At 42.3% G+C, this 14,060-nt stretch overlaps 2 protein-coding genes and 1 long non-coding RNA gene across 4 annotated transcripts; 1 reads left to right on the top strand and 2 right to left on the bottom strand.

Annotated features, from left to right (window-relative positions):
• Positions 1-4,953: 4,953 nt before the first annotated feature.
• LOC138405317 (eukaryotic translation initiation factor 4 gamma 1-like) lies at positions 4,954-6,982 on the bottom strand. The gene is made up of 2 exons (XM_069513042.1): positions 6,383-6,982; positions 4,954-6,253 (listed from the first exon to the last, which is right to left on the bottom strand). The coding sequence occupies exons 1-2, from the start codon at positions 6,797-6,799 to the stop codon at positions 5,117-5,119; spliced, it is 1,554 nt and encodes a 517-aa protein (XP_069369143.1). The 5' UTR covers positions 6,800-6,982; the 3' UTR covers positions 4,954-5,116.
• Positions 6,983-7,448: 466 nt separating this feature from the next.
• LOC138405316 (eukaryotic translation initiation factor 4 gamma 1-like) lies at positions 7,449-10,355 on the bottom strand. Of its 2 annotated transcripts, XM_069513041.1 has the most exons (3): positions 9,792-10,355; positions 8,700-9,662; positions 7,449-8,609 (listed from the first exon to the last, which is right to left on the bottom strand). In XM_069513041.1, exons 1-3 carry the CDS (start codon positions 10,206-10,208, stop codon positions 8,484-8,486), a joined length of 1,506 nt encoding a protein of 501 aa, XP_069369142.1. In that variant the 5' UTR covers positions 10,209-10,355; the 3' UTR covers positions 7,449-8,483. The 2 variants fall into 2 exon arrangements, with proteins under 2 accessions (XP_069369142.1, XP_069369141.1); XM_069513040.1 differs by having other exon boundaries at positions 7,449-9,662; positions 9,792-10,351.
• A 130-nt stretch (positions 10,356-10,485) lies between these two features.
• On the top strand, positions 10,486-11,942 carry LOC138405318 (uncharacterized). The gene is made up of 2 exons (XR_011239037.1): positions 10,486-10,954; positions 11,099-11,942. It is a non-coding gene; the product is annotated as an uncharacterized lncRNA (long non-coding RNA).
• Positions 11,943-14,060: the final 2,118 nt, after the last annotated feature.

Genomic DNA, 14,060 nt, shown 5'->3' with positions numbered 1-14,060 from the left:
CCTTTGTCCATGCGCCAAATGCGCGAGAGCTTTTATCACCTACTGCCCCTTATTAGTTGCTCGGGGACAGAAACCATCAATACGAGGCGCGCGCGTGTGTTTGTGTGTGCGTGTGGACCAGGTATTACTCATGTTGTGGGGACCTAAATCTGTTCCCATTCACAATATCACATTCACAAGTTTTACGGTAAGCCTTGTTTTAAGGTTAGGTTAAGTTTAGGTTAGGTTAGGTTAAGTTAAGTTTAGGTTAGTTTAGGTTTAAGTTTAGGTTAAGGTTAAGCCATGTAGTTAAGGTTTGAGTTTTGACAATTTTTAAGGTTAAAACATATTTAAAGTTAAGTTTAGGTTAAGGTTGAGTTTTGCTGAGACAAGTAGCAACTATAGTTAAGGTTTGAATAAGTCACCAGGAAATCAAAGTTAGTCAATGTAATGTCCGCTGAAGTTACGGAGACACAACTCTGTGTGTGTGTGTGTGTGTGTGTGTGTGTGAGCATGCACACTCAACACACCACCACCACACTGACTGAAAGCATTGCATAACAACAGGCAGCAGATGAACACAGACAGATTTGAGGGCTGGGTGACAGAGACTCCACTCGTTTCACATTATTCTTTGAAACCCCTCACCATCGATCTCACCGCTGCTTTACCACTGTTCACACATTTAATTAAATGAAATAAGCGATTGCTCATGTCAGCAGCCGGAGGAGAGCGAATCCATGCGGCCTGACAAGAGATCAGTAGTTAACAGCCTGAAGGACACGAGCGATTTCTCCTGAGCTCTCTCTGTCTCTGCCAATCATTATTTCAAGTAAAAAGACAGATATGTACAGAGGGCTGTTCGCCAGTTCCACGGTGATCTATCGGTGGATTAGGTCACAGCTTGATGTCAGGGGTGAGGAAGTGCAATTAACTGTCAAAAGCACAGGAATCGATGGTGTTTGCTTGGTCCCGATCTGTTCTTTTTCTCCCTGTGCAAGTTCTTGTGTTGCTCCCGCTGCTTCCTCCTACCTGTTGCACACGTCTTCAGCTCTTTGACAGCAACATGATGATGCACATACGTACGAAAGAAGAGGAAGGAAATGGGAGAGAGTGAGGAAGAAGAAATCCCTGAGCACAAATGACAAAATGTGAATAGAGGTCTTTGCCTTCTATTATCGACACACATTTCCCCCAAGGCCCAACAGTCTCCTTAAATTCAATCAAGCTGCACCAAATTGCAAACACTCGAAGAAATCAGTTCCTTTTAAACCAAGATCCATAAAAATGTTCCCTGTCAAATATGTGAAAATGCATCTTATCTCTGAACGTTAAAGGAAGTGACAAAACTAATTCCTGGATCGAATCCCTTCATGGAATCCATTTTACTTTCTTCACCCATGTCATATTCTTCCACCAAGTTTCATTGAAGTCGTTTTTGCATAATCCTGATAAAGAAATGACTCCTTGGTGGAGGTATTAACTATTTATTTTGTCGTTCAGGTTCATTAAGTTCAAGCACAATCTCAAAGCCCAGAAAAACCCATTCGCCTGATGAATTAGCCTCTGAGGGCAACTACCAAAATTTCGGAGTAGATACCTGCTGTTTGCACTGTTTACAGTCTGACTGGCACAAACAACGACACTTTGCCAGGTGTTTTAGGTCCAGACGACATTTTGGCTCATCTCTGTTAACACCTATCTTCAGATTCACATGAAGAATCCGTTTATCGAAATTAGTGAGGGAGTAAATGTGATCATGGATCGAGAAAGTAATCAGTGTGCTCATCACCAAGTCATCATCCAAAGTCGTTTTCCTTTCTGCTTTGCAACAAAATGTTATTGAACCTAATCCATTCCAGTTTTAACACGTGAAACGTCTTCCTGTCAACTCTTAACTCACCTCTGCTGAGTGAATTTGTCCATTTCAGACAGCAGCAGGAAGAGTGCTCTGTGATAAAAACAAATCTAAGCATCTCTAATTTGTGGTTTTCATTGTTTGAAGATGTGTATTCTCCTCGGAGTGACACGGCACGTCAGCGGGGCTCAGTGGGAACATCGAGTTCTGCTCCCCGAGGCCAAGCGGCCCTCAATTAAATCCCATGGTCTGACTTTTGATCTGTGAGCCGATTTTTCAAAGCGCGCGGCCGGCCCCCGAGGAGGGAAACGCATTTGACGGGTTAGTTAGACCTCAAGGGCACAATGTAAACTGACTCAAATCATCTGCATTGATTATTTGGTTGAAAGTAGTGGAGGATATATTCTGGTTGCACAGACTCATTAAATTGAGCGGGGCGAGTTTACTCACAGATTTGATAAGATTGCACAGCGTCTTGTACTCTCTGCCGCGCTACATGCAGGAACACGAGGCCCTGCGACGAGCTTTACCTTTCACTTCAAACGTAACCATGTACTCCTGCACCTGCAGTGAGGAATGAATAATTAATTAAGCAAAATTAGTTATTTTAATGAAATTGGCCTCATAAAAAATGGAGCAGTGTTCATAAAAACTTAAGGACACGTTTCCCTGCACTTTTGTCTCTTGAGGGATTGGATAGACCCTGTCGTGGAGAATATGACATTTTCTTTATGTTCGCTTGAAGCTGTGCACGTAGGGTTTTCCTTGTGTTCATTATCGTGTGGGGTCGAATGTATGTGACAAAAAGATGAATAAAACCTTAAATGTCTGAGATATTTCACTGATAGACTGTTTTTAAGCACCACAGGAATAAATAATGACTTGTTTATAAAGTTAAACTCAGTGTTATTGGTTTTTAGCATCCAGGCATGACATACATTGTCTCAAGGCACTTGACACAGTGAGAGAGGAGACTTCCCAAAACAAAGGTGTGTTGTTATTCAAAGAAAAACCATAAACGCTTCACGTTGCCCGTCAGAGGAACCACAGTGACAATCCACCTCATTTCACCTCCTCGCAGCTCGACTCTTGCGCTGCTTTCACCGAGATCAACCCAGCCATTCACAGATAAATTGAATCGCTCTCACTCTTCCATTTCAATCTGGAACATGGCTCTACGGACAAATACACACACACACACACACGCACACACACACAAACACACACACACACACCCACACACACACACACACACACTCTGTTCCACTTGGTGATAAATTGTCTGGTGGCTGAGATGAGAGGTGACTGAAGGGTTAGTTGATTGGTTCACTCTCTCATTGAGGCTGATTGTGTGACTTAAATTCTCTTGGTTCACTCAGAGACTGACTGATCGAGCCATTCATTGGCTGATTGACTGACTCAACCATTTCTTGATCGACTGACGGATTCGGTGGTTGTCTGACTTGACTAATGTCAAGTGTGATTAATTAACTCTCGGACTAGTTGACTGAGTCATTTGTTGACTGATAAATTGACTGATTAAATGGCTCATAAATCACATTAACACTTGCAGTTAATCGTGATTAATGTTTGTTGATGTGCAACAATGCGTCACCGTCACATGATATTTTTCACATTAGGCAGATTTTTCATGACACAGTATATAAACATGTATTTCAATATGTCTTACTCTATTGTACATTCCGTCTCACCTCACATTTTCTCTCCTGAAATAATATATTAATTATCTTTATGCTCCACCAATGTGCCAAAGCACGGACAAAACAAACAGAAATCAATTCACTTTACACTAGAATTGGATGGTTAAAACCACAAAATGGGTCTGGTCACATGTACAGTGTGATCGTGAATCATAAATCTCTCAGAAAGTGCATATAAGCAAATATGCAGGCAAGTCAAACAGATGGAAATGGAGGGTAAAACATGCCGGCAGCCAACAGGAGGCACACTCCTGACATTTCTAGGTCAAGTGGGGGAATGAAGTAACATGGATTCATTAATTCTGATCTTCTGCATCACTTTTCAAATATTACCTCAACATGGAGAGGAGCACATCAGAGGGGGTTCCATCGCTGAAGGTCATGAGATGAATTTGAAAACTTTCTGACAAATGTGCTTGTCTTTGTTTGGTCAGATCACGATAGTTCCACGCATCAACTGCACGTGTGGAGGAAATACTGTATAATCGACAGTTTAGACACATTCATACGAAGGGGAGCAAGTGTAATGTTTATTCGGATGTTTATTAATATATTTTTTATCATTTTTATATTTGATATTTAACATAGTCTCACATATAAAATCAATATTAATGAGCATTGATTCGATTTGTCCACCAAATTATTTCATATTTAGAATAGTCCTGGTAAGATTTGTCAGGTTAAGACACGTAAAACTCTTGGTTTGGAACAATTCAATTAAAATTCGTACCCTGTTAAAGGAGAAGTTCGTTTTTTTTCAACCTGGACCTTATTTCCAGCATATGGTTTGTAGATCTACTCACCCATAAAGGTTTGGAGTATCATGGAGTCCTTCGGACGCTTTTAGATCCACACGCGATCTGCGTATATCCATACAACACAAGTGATCGGGGCATCCACCACACAGCCTCTAAATAACCATTATCTGCCGTGAAACTCTTTATTTACTATGAATTGCCAGCACTGGTTCCCTGTGAGTCCAAGTTGCTTTGTTTACATCCCGGGCTTTCACTGGGGTGACGTCCGCGAGGCGCGCAGCCGCAGATCAGTTGAGATCAGCTGTGTTTGTTTACACGGAGTTTGCTGCTGCTGCTAGTTTTGCGCAACATGGCAGAATATTTATCAGGTGCTTTACAGTACAGTATTTTTTTAAAGCAGCTGTGTCCTGGTGCTCAGCACATTCACCCGGTTAAAGGCTAGCTAACTTCAGCGGGCTAACGAGCAGCCTGGAAGCTAGCGTTAGCTCAGCGACTGCGTGCCTCGGTGACGTCACCCCAGTATCTTTTCTCTGAGTGATTATCCTGTTGTTACAAAGCAGATGTTTTAAAGCTGAGGTGTGTTAGCCACATCCTTTATCACCAATATTGGTTGTATTACAGTAACATACTTCTAATATGCATTTCTAGATTAAGTTTATTAAATGTTTCACAAGACAGAACCAAACATATGTCAAGGAATATAAAACAAACAATCATTTTCAATATTAAAATAACAGGTTGGGGTTTGTAGAGAGTCAGGTCCAGAGGAATGGTTTGGGCATTGGTTGGGGGGTGGATCCTCAGCACACCAGCCGGTAAAGGAGATGGGAGCAACGGGATGCTTCCAAACAGCTCATCAGTGGAGACGTGCCCTTGTCGATGACCTCACCAAGGTGTGCTACAGGGTCGATGACCACAGCGATGTGTGGCACAGGTTCGATGACCTCACCGAGGTGTGGCACAGGGTTGATGACTTCAGCGAGGCAGCGCCAGATGTTCGGCACCTCTGTGTCAATGAAGACAGCCGTCTCCACTATGTCCTGCAGACCTTTCACGATCTGCTCCGCTGATAGGACTCCTGCTTCGTGCAGCCGGCGCAGCAACAGGCCCATCTTCCTCCGAGAGTCACTGCTGCTCTCAAAGGTCAAGTCCACAGCAGAGCAGACAAACACATGGAGGAGTGAGGGGCTCATTTGCTCTGCCACACAGCTCATGGCTTCTTCTAAGTTGCCATTTGTAAGATAATTGACAATTACCTTCTCAGAAAAAGTTTCACTGTCCTCAGTTATGTCCCAATGTAACTGTGGCTTTTCATCCACAGTGGGCTCACAGTGTGGCTGCTCTTTCAAGGACGCAACAGGCCTATAGTCGTTGGGCTTCCTTGGTTGTGGCATTAGGTGGAACTTTTCCTTCTCTTGGGGAGTGGAGACTGATTCTTTATCCTCGGTCTTACGAACTCTGCCGCCAGTCAGCCCGAGGAATTTTCTCTTCGGGTCTGTTGCTGTCTTCAGCATCAGAGTAATCCTGGAGGATGTCTTTTCATCCTTGGCAATAACATCCATCTGGTCATAGTGTGCGTTCATGACCTTTTTGGAAGTTACTGTCTCCAGATTCATGCCGATAATCTGGAGGAGCTCACACAGGCACTCAAGAGACACTTCATCTTGGTTCTTCAGGAGACCCGTGATGCAGCTGTGCATTGCAGCCTCGCTCAAAATGCGAGCGAGAAAGAGCTCCCCGATAAACTTTATTGTACGAAGGGAGCGATGAAGTGTGGCCCCATCCAGCTCTTTTTTCATCTGCTCCAATCCCCTCTCACTCTTCTCATCAGTGTTATCGTGGCCAAAGATGTCTTCGTATTCTGCACGGCAGCGTCTGGCGAGCAAAATAGTAAAGTTGACAAAAGTTGTTGAGTCAACTGTGGGTTGGAACTGGACCTGAGGAGAATAAAACATAAGAAAACCTTGTTAAGACTAATTCAACTCACATGTGGTGGAAAACATTGTTGTTTGTATTTTAATATATACAGTGTAAGATGATTGCATTGTCATAGATGTGTGACCTACCGTTGGGAGGCTGCTGCACATCCTGGCATAGAGCTGAGCAGAGTCACCCATAACGGCACTCTCAAAGATGAGGTTGACAACATCTTGCAGTTCCTCCACTGTGTTCAGACACAGTTTCTTCAGCCGCCTCACTGAGGAGTGGAAAGTTTCAGGAGTCAGGCTGCTCAGGATACTTTTAACAGCCATGATGAGCTCCTTGTTCTTTTGCTGCTCATCTACCTCAGAGAGACATCCAAAAGTGGCCTTGACAGGCTTGCTTTGAGTCTGTCCTCCCTTCTGGCTCCTGAGGTTAGATGAAGCCACGGCGCTCTTCTTCCTTGAGGAGACTGAGGGCTTCACAAAAACCCTAGGATCCCTTTGGCGGATACTTCCCTTCACTGTGTGGGACAGAGGAAACTTCTTGGTGGAATCTGCCATGTTTTTTATTTCTTTTAAGATATTTCTGTTCTTGTAGAATTAAGTGAATGCTAACAACAAGCTGCGTCGAGAATACAAGTTAAACTGAGCAAGATGTGTGTTGAGTAAACAAAGTGAACCAAGCCAAGTGAGCCACATAGACCAAGTGAGGTGTGAGCATTGATGTAAAGAGATGACATCAAAGTCATAGTGATGCCAAGCTCTCTGGTAACTCTTTGTCTTTGATGCTATGATGTCACGCAAATCTATGTTGGGGAGGGGGGGGCTCGGTGTGTGTGTGGCGGGGGGGGTTATAATACATATTTTCCAAAAATTCGAAATTATGTTTTTAAATAATCATAGCGTTTAAATATTTATATCGTGGGTGCAGTTTCCTTTAATATAAAGGCTTAGCTGCCAGTTTTAAGTTTCCTTCAGCTGCTGGTTGTGAGAGTCTCTAAATCAAAAAATACATTAAAAACAATATTACTCACATTTAAAGACCAGTTCGAAGGTCTTAAAATGTGAGTAATACTCAATAACACGTACAGGAGTAATCAGCAGACTTAATTATTGTATGATCACTCTGTCTTCATTACTACATTATTACATGAACATCTGGAGTCATTACTACATTATGACATCATTACTACAACACTATAGTCAAACGTTTGGTATTTGAAGCATTTTTATTTGTTACTCATAAACAGTTCACTATTTTATCATTATTAAACATAATTTCTAACTATCTAACCCCACTTTTTATTCTTGCTGTAGTTTTTACTACACACTTTTATTGTATTATATTGATTTTTCATTTAGTTTGTTTCACCTGAATTTTACAACATGAATAAGTCCCAAATTGTTTTTATTTTTTATTTCTTTAATTTCACTGCTTTTGAACACCAAGTGGAATACTTTTTAATGGTAGAACAGGTAACTTGGGTTCCACATAAACTTCTTACTTCCACAAAAATAAAGCGAGGAAGACAGTGCAGACGAGCATTAGACTAAAGATTATGACACAACAGACCATGAGGAAAGTAGTCATGGTGTTCTCTCCACAGCAGCACCCTGTCTTCAACACAATAGTAGGTGCTTGCACTTGTCCCATCAGATGTTGTCCAGCCTCATGGGGGGCGTTCATCATCAATAGGAGGGTGACTGTAGTCCACCGGAATGAGCATTCGTTCCACCCAGGTTTGTGGCATGGTGGTGTAGACTCTGGAAATGAGCTTCGATTAGCAGTGAAGCTAAATGAAGGTTTTTATTTGTTTTAATTGTTCATTGGCTTTTGCTTGCAGTTGTTTTCTTATGTCTGTCTCATCAACAAATTATCAATATAAAATATGTTGAATACATAAAGTTTCATTGATTGATTGAATAGTTATAACCACAATGTAAGCAGTTGTGGGTCAGACCACATCTACATTTTGCCACACACCTGTAGGGTCCCATGACTGCATCTTGCACAATTAAGATGCTATTGTGTTCAAATCTGTCCACAAATAGAAAAAACTATAAATAATAATACTAATGTTCATAATATGCAGCCAATTCATTTCTAGATGAAGTTTATTTAAAGTTTCACAGAACAAAACATACGTCCAGGAATACTCAACAAACATTTTTATTGTTAAACTAACAGGTTGGGCTAAGTATTGAGTCAGGTCCAGAGGAACGGCATTGGTTGGGGGGTGGATTCTCAGCACACCAGCCGGTTAAGTAGATGGGAGCAACGGGATGCTTCCAAACATCTCATCAGTGGAGACGTGCCCTTGTTTGGCACAGGGTCGATGACCTCACCAAGGTGTGCTACAGGGTCGATGACCTCAGCGATGTGTGGCACAGGTTCGATGACCTCACCAAGGTGTGCTACAGTGTTGATGACCTCAGCCAGGTGTGGCACAGTGTTGATGACCTCAGCGAGGCAGCGCCAGATGTTCGGCACCTCTGTGTCAATGTAGACAGCCGTCTCCACTATGTCCTGCAGACCTTTCACGATCTGCTCCGCTGATAGGACTCCTGCTTCGTGCAGCCGGCGCAGCAACAGGCCCATCTTCCTCCGAGAGTCACTGCTGCTCTCAAAGGTCAAGTCCACAGCAGAGCAGACAAACACATGGAGGAGTGAGGGGCTCATTTGCTCTGCCACACAGCTCATGGCTTCTTCTAAGTTGCCATTTGTAAGATAATTGACAATTATCTTCTCGGAAAAGGTTTCACTGTCCTCCGTTATGTCCCAATGTAACTGTGGCTCTTCATCCACAGTGGGCTCACAGCGTGGCTGCTCTTTCAAGGACGCAACAGGCCTATAGTCAGTGGGCTTCCTTGGTCGTGGCATTAGGTGGAACTTTTCCTTCTCTTGGGGAGTGGAGACTGATTCTTTATCCTCGGTCTTACGAACTCTGCCGCCAGTCAGCCCGAGGAATTTTCTCTTCGGGTCTGTTGCTGTCTTCAGCATCAGAGAAATCCTGGAGGATGTCTTTTCATCTTTGGCAATAACATCCATCTGGTCATAGTGTGCGTTCATGACCTTTTTGGAAGTTACTGTCTCCAGATTCATGCTGATAATCTGGAGGAGCTCACACAGGCACTCAAGAGACTCTTCATCTTGGTTCTTCAGGAGACCCGTGATGCAGCTGTGCATTGCAGCCTCGCTCAAAATGCGAGCGAGAAAGAGCTCCCCGATAAACTTTATCGTACGAAGGGAGCGACGAAGTGTGGCCCCATCCAGCTCTTTTTTCATATGCTCCAATCCCCTCTCACTTTTCTCATCAGTGTTACCGTGGCCAAAGATGTCTTCGTATTCTGCGCGGCAGCGTCTGGCGAGCAAAATAGTAAAGTTGACAAAAGTTCTTGAGTCAACTGTGGGTTGGAACTGGACCTGAGGAGAAGAAAACATAAGAAAACCTTGTTAAGACTAATTCAACTCACATGTGGTGGAAAACATTGTTGTTTGTATTTTAATATATACAGTGTAAGATGATTGCATTGTCATAGATGTGTGACCTACCGTTGGGAGGCTGCTGCACATCCTGGCATAGAGCTGAGCAGAGTCACCCATAACGGCACTCTCAAAGATGAGGTTGACGACATCTTGCAGTTCCTCCACTGTGTTCAGACACAGTTTCTTCAGCCGCCTCACTGAGGAGTGGAATGTTTCAGGAGTCAGGCTGCTCAGGATACTTTTAACAGCCCTGATGAGCTCCTTGTTCTTTTGCTGCTCATCTACCTCAGAGGGACATCCAAAAGTGGCCTTGACAGGCTTGTTTTGAGTCTGTCCTCCCTTCTTGCTCCTGAGGTTAGATGAAGCCACGGCGCTCTTCTTCCTTGAGGAGACTGAGGGCTTCACAAAAACCCTAGGATCCCTTTGGCGGATACTTCCCTTCACTGTGTGGGACAGAGGAAACTTCTTGGTGGAATCTGCCATGTTTTTTATTTCTTTTAAGATCTTTCTGTACGTGTAGAATTAAGTGAATGCTAACAACAAGCTGCGTCGAGAATACAAGTTAAACTGAGCAAGATGTGTGTTGAGTAAACAAAGTGAACCAAGCCAAGTGAGCCACATAGACCAAGTGAGGTGTGAGCATTGATGTAAAGAGATGACATCAAAGTCATAGTGATGCCAAGCTCTCTGGTAACTCTTTGTCTTTGATGCTATGATGTCACCCAAATCGATGTTGGGGGGGGGGGGGGGGGGGGGGGGATTGGACAGGAGCCAACAATAGAACATAATATATTATAAACAGACAGACTGACTTGACAAAATATTAAACTTCATATATGGGATACGAGTACTTGTTACGCTCACTCAGACTGTTTACAGGCTTGTTATGATGGCGTGTATTGCAAATAACAAATAACACTAGCGATTCAATGACATTTTATTTGCTACTTAATTAAACTAAGATATTCCGCTCGCCCTTCATGGCCAAAGATTGTTGTTTTTTGCTCTCTAATGGAAAATTCAACAATCAAAATATTTTGCAAGGCACATCCTCAGGGTATGGATCCAATACACAACCCTTGATTAAACCTGTCCAGCATAAAACCAAGAAAGACCAAAGACATTTCTCATCAGAGAGATAAAAAAGAAATGCATTTGGTGTTCCAGCTGGATGATTTTCTCGCCGTCAGACCAGTAAACTAATGATTGAACAGGAGAGCAAAGGAGAGGTAGCAGAGGGGGGAAGATAAATATCCTCCAATCAAAGTTTTTATCTTTTTTATTTTGATTGATTCCTATTGAAGAAGATGGGTGGAGAGAGGGAGATGAAGCAGGTCGAGGTTATTCCTGCTCTTTCTTTTTGTCCTTCTCAGGTTGTTTCCTTCACTCTGCCAGGGGACTCGTTTGTGCCGTGAATGATCGGCTGAGTTGGGAAAAGCATCAGTATCCATTTATCCAGACCATTACCCTCCCACCCACACACACACACACACACACACACACGATTCAGTCTCCAATCTTCAGACCCTCTGACCTCTGACACTGTGATTACAGACGTCACACACTCTCAAACTGTTGTCGCTGGAGGTTGTATTATAGACTGTACCTTTTAGAAAAGACAGTTTTTCACTTTAACCTTGAAACTGTAATTCAAGATATGTAGAATTGTACAGACGGCCACAAATACTATTAAGGAAAAGCACCAGTTTTTACCATTTGTAATCTCTTAGTAATCTAAAACAGATTTGATTGGATATAGTAAAGATTTTCAATGGCTAAAGTTGTTTTGATTTGAAAAAATCTAATTGCATAGGCTGTTTTAGAAATTTAAAAAACAGAAAGTATGAGAGTTTGTTACAAAACAATGATGCAGTTAATTAACACACCAACTATTTGCTAAGCAATTATGTTGTGGATATTTTCAACAATTCATTGAATATTTTTCCCCTGTCAGATCAACAGAGAGAAAGCTTTTAAATTCAGAATGTCAAAACAAAGGAAAATATGTTTGAGAAGCTGGAACCACAAAATGTTTTAGTTCTTTTCCAAGAAAAATATATCAACAAAGTAAATTCTACTAAACTCTAAATCCAGTTAAACCAAGTTCAAGACCTACAGACTTGGTTCCTCAAAGATAATAATACATTTTTTTGCAACACAAGCTGAGTCTCAACTTCAGCGGCTGCCGAGACATTAAACAATTATCAAGAACTTCAACTTTTCTGAACGGACTCTGCAGGCCCTTCGTTTCACAGCCAATTAAACTTTAGTAGGGGTTAATATAAGGGTCAGAAATTAATAAGAGCCCCAAGCGCCCAAAAGAAAACTAAGACTCACACCCTGAAATTAATAATAAGCTCTGAAAATACTTTAGAGGCCCGTCTTCTTTCTTTCAGTTTTAATGACTTGTCACATATTCACGCATGAATGGGATTCCTGCTCCCCTGTTCATCAAACCTGATCCAAGGGGGAGTTTATGACTTCTTCTACTCTTCGTTCATCCTGGGTGTGAGAAATGAAAGTATGATTGATCAAAAAAATCTAATGTTGGTACAACGTGAGCCACAGTAACAGAAAATGTGAAGCAGTTATGTCCTTAATGTATGAAATAAATGTTGAAGGACGTCACAGACAATCGAAATGCTTTTCTATTACTTTTTCTTATACCTCAACGTTACTGAAAAACATCTCTGTCATCTTCAGCTTCCTTTTCATAATGTTCAATCAATTGTTAAAAACACATTTGAGAGTCAAAGCGACCACTGTGCTGCAGCTGCTATAAATGTGGAATTGACACATAACACATACTGTGTTGACGTTAATGGAAGTCACCTCCTCCGCGTCTGCATTCAGTCAGAAATTTCAACAGCCTTACATTGTTTTGTTTTCCTACTTAATATCATATAAGATGATTTCTTCTTACATGATATTCAGATTATTGTCATAATCATAATCTATTAATTAGTTTTAACTGTTTTCAATCAATCGATCAATCAAACTTAAGGTGAAATTTATAGTATTTTAATAAATAGTTAAAAGATCAGATTTAGAGACGAGTGCATCCCAAAGCAATCAATGAAAAGACAACAATTATAAAAACACAACACAACAAGACACGTGAGCATCAGATAAACGCGTGAGAGGAGATAAACAAAGCTCAGAGAACTCCTGGAGGACGCAGAGCAGGCAGACGATTTCCCTCTCTGCTTCCACCTGCTGCAAAGAACTGAACCTGGCGAACACTTGCCAGACGCTCGCTCGGCCGATCAATAACAGGAGGCCCAAAGTTGTTTCTGTTTGAAACTCCCCCGCTGCACTCTGAGGTTAATGCAGCAGGGAGCTGTGTCAGGAGACAAGCGTCCACAAGTGAAAAGGTTTGACCTCTGCAAGGCCCAAAGAGGGATTATCGCTCCTTGTATCTGAGGTTACCTCCATCAGCGAGTCAAGAACCAAAGGACAACAACAGAGAAATACGAGAGTGACACTGTCTCAGAGTTAAAGTGAAGCAGACTTTATTTGGTCAAAAGACGATGAATATAATGAGATGAGGAAGGTTGTTTGACAAAATCAGACGAAACAAGTGATGGTTGTTTCAGAGGATGAGACCCTCACTGTGCTCGCTGCCGTGCGTGTTAACTTGATTTCAGGCTTCCCTCAGACAAACTCTGCAGGACTGTAATCCGATAGAAACTGTGTGGCGAGGGATCCGAAAAACGAAATCTGTCACAGAGCACTCAAGCACTCGGTGGTTTCACAGTGATGCAGCGCTCAGAGTCCTTCTGGGATTGCATGTCAGCGTACTGTATGTGTGCAGACGACAGTGGCATCGGGTGATTGAGTTTTGGATGAGATGTTTTGCTGCAGCTCGAAAATTCAAATACTTCTCAAGGAGGAAATCTTGAAGAAGATGGGGTCCGTAGCACAAACACATTTTTTTTTTTTCCTAACAGAAGAGCCTTTTACTTTCTTCTTCTTGCACCTTGGGCCTCCTCCCTGTCCTTTACTCCATTTACCTCTCCGCAGGGAGAACACATTTTCCTCTCGGTTTGACACAATCGATTTCAGCCCAGTTCAAGGATGAGTCATTTTCACCCTCTCGCTCTCTCTCTCTCTCTTCCTTCTCTCTCCTCCCCTCTTTCCCGTTCTTTAAATATTCGTATAATTATCCATCCATTGTACTTTTGCTTCTTTAATGAATCCGGTCACATCGAGTTATATCAAATCTCGGTGCACTGACACAGTTATTGTTGGCACGGGAGCAAAGGAGACACCAACACGAGGCAAATTAAATGAAGAGGGTTGAAGCTGTTGATGCTGCGTCGCTTGTAAGATCAA

Source organism: Paralichthys olivaceus, chromosome 17 (assembly GCF_024713975.1).
Source record: "Paralichthys olivaceus isolate ysfri-2021 chromosome 17, ASM2471397v2, whole genome shotgun sequence".
Taxonomy (NCBI): Eukaryota; Metazoa; Chordata; class Actinopteri; order Pleuronectiformes; family Paralichthyidae; genus Paralichthys; species Paralichthys olivaceus.
The sequence above is the reverse complement of the archived record's forward strand: the minus strand, read 5'-3'. Positions and strand labels throughout refer to the sequence as shown.

Excerpts from the sequence above, each read along its gene's own strand:
- LOC138405317 (XM_069513042.1), bottom strand. The coding sequence starts at position 6,799 with ATGGCAGATTCCACCAAGAAGTTTCCTCTGTCCCACACAGTGAAGGGA. Across the intron at positions 6,254-6,382 it reads TGTGCAGCAGCCTCCCAACG|GTCCAGTTCCAACCCACAGT; the intron begins GTAGGTCACACA and ends TATTCTCCTCAG.
- LOC138405316 (XM_069513040.1), bottom strand. The coding sequence starts at position 10,208 with ATGGCAGATTCCACCAAGAAGTTTCCTCTGTCCCACACAGTGAAGGGA. Across the intron at positions 9,663-9,791 it reads TGTGCAGCAGCCTCCCAACG|GTCCAGTTCCAACCCACAGT; the intron begins GTAGGTCACACA and ends TCTTCTCCTCAG.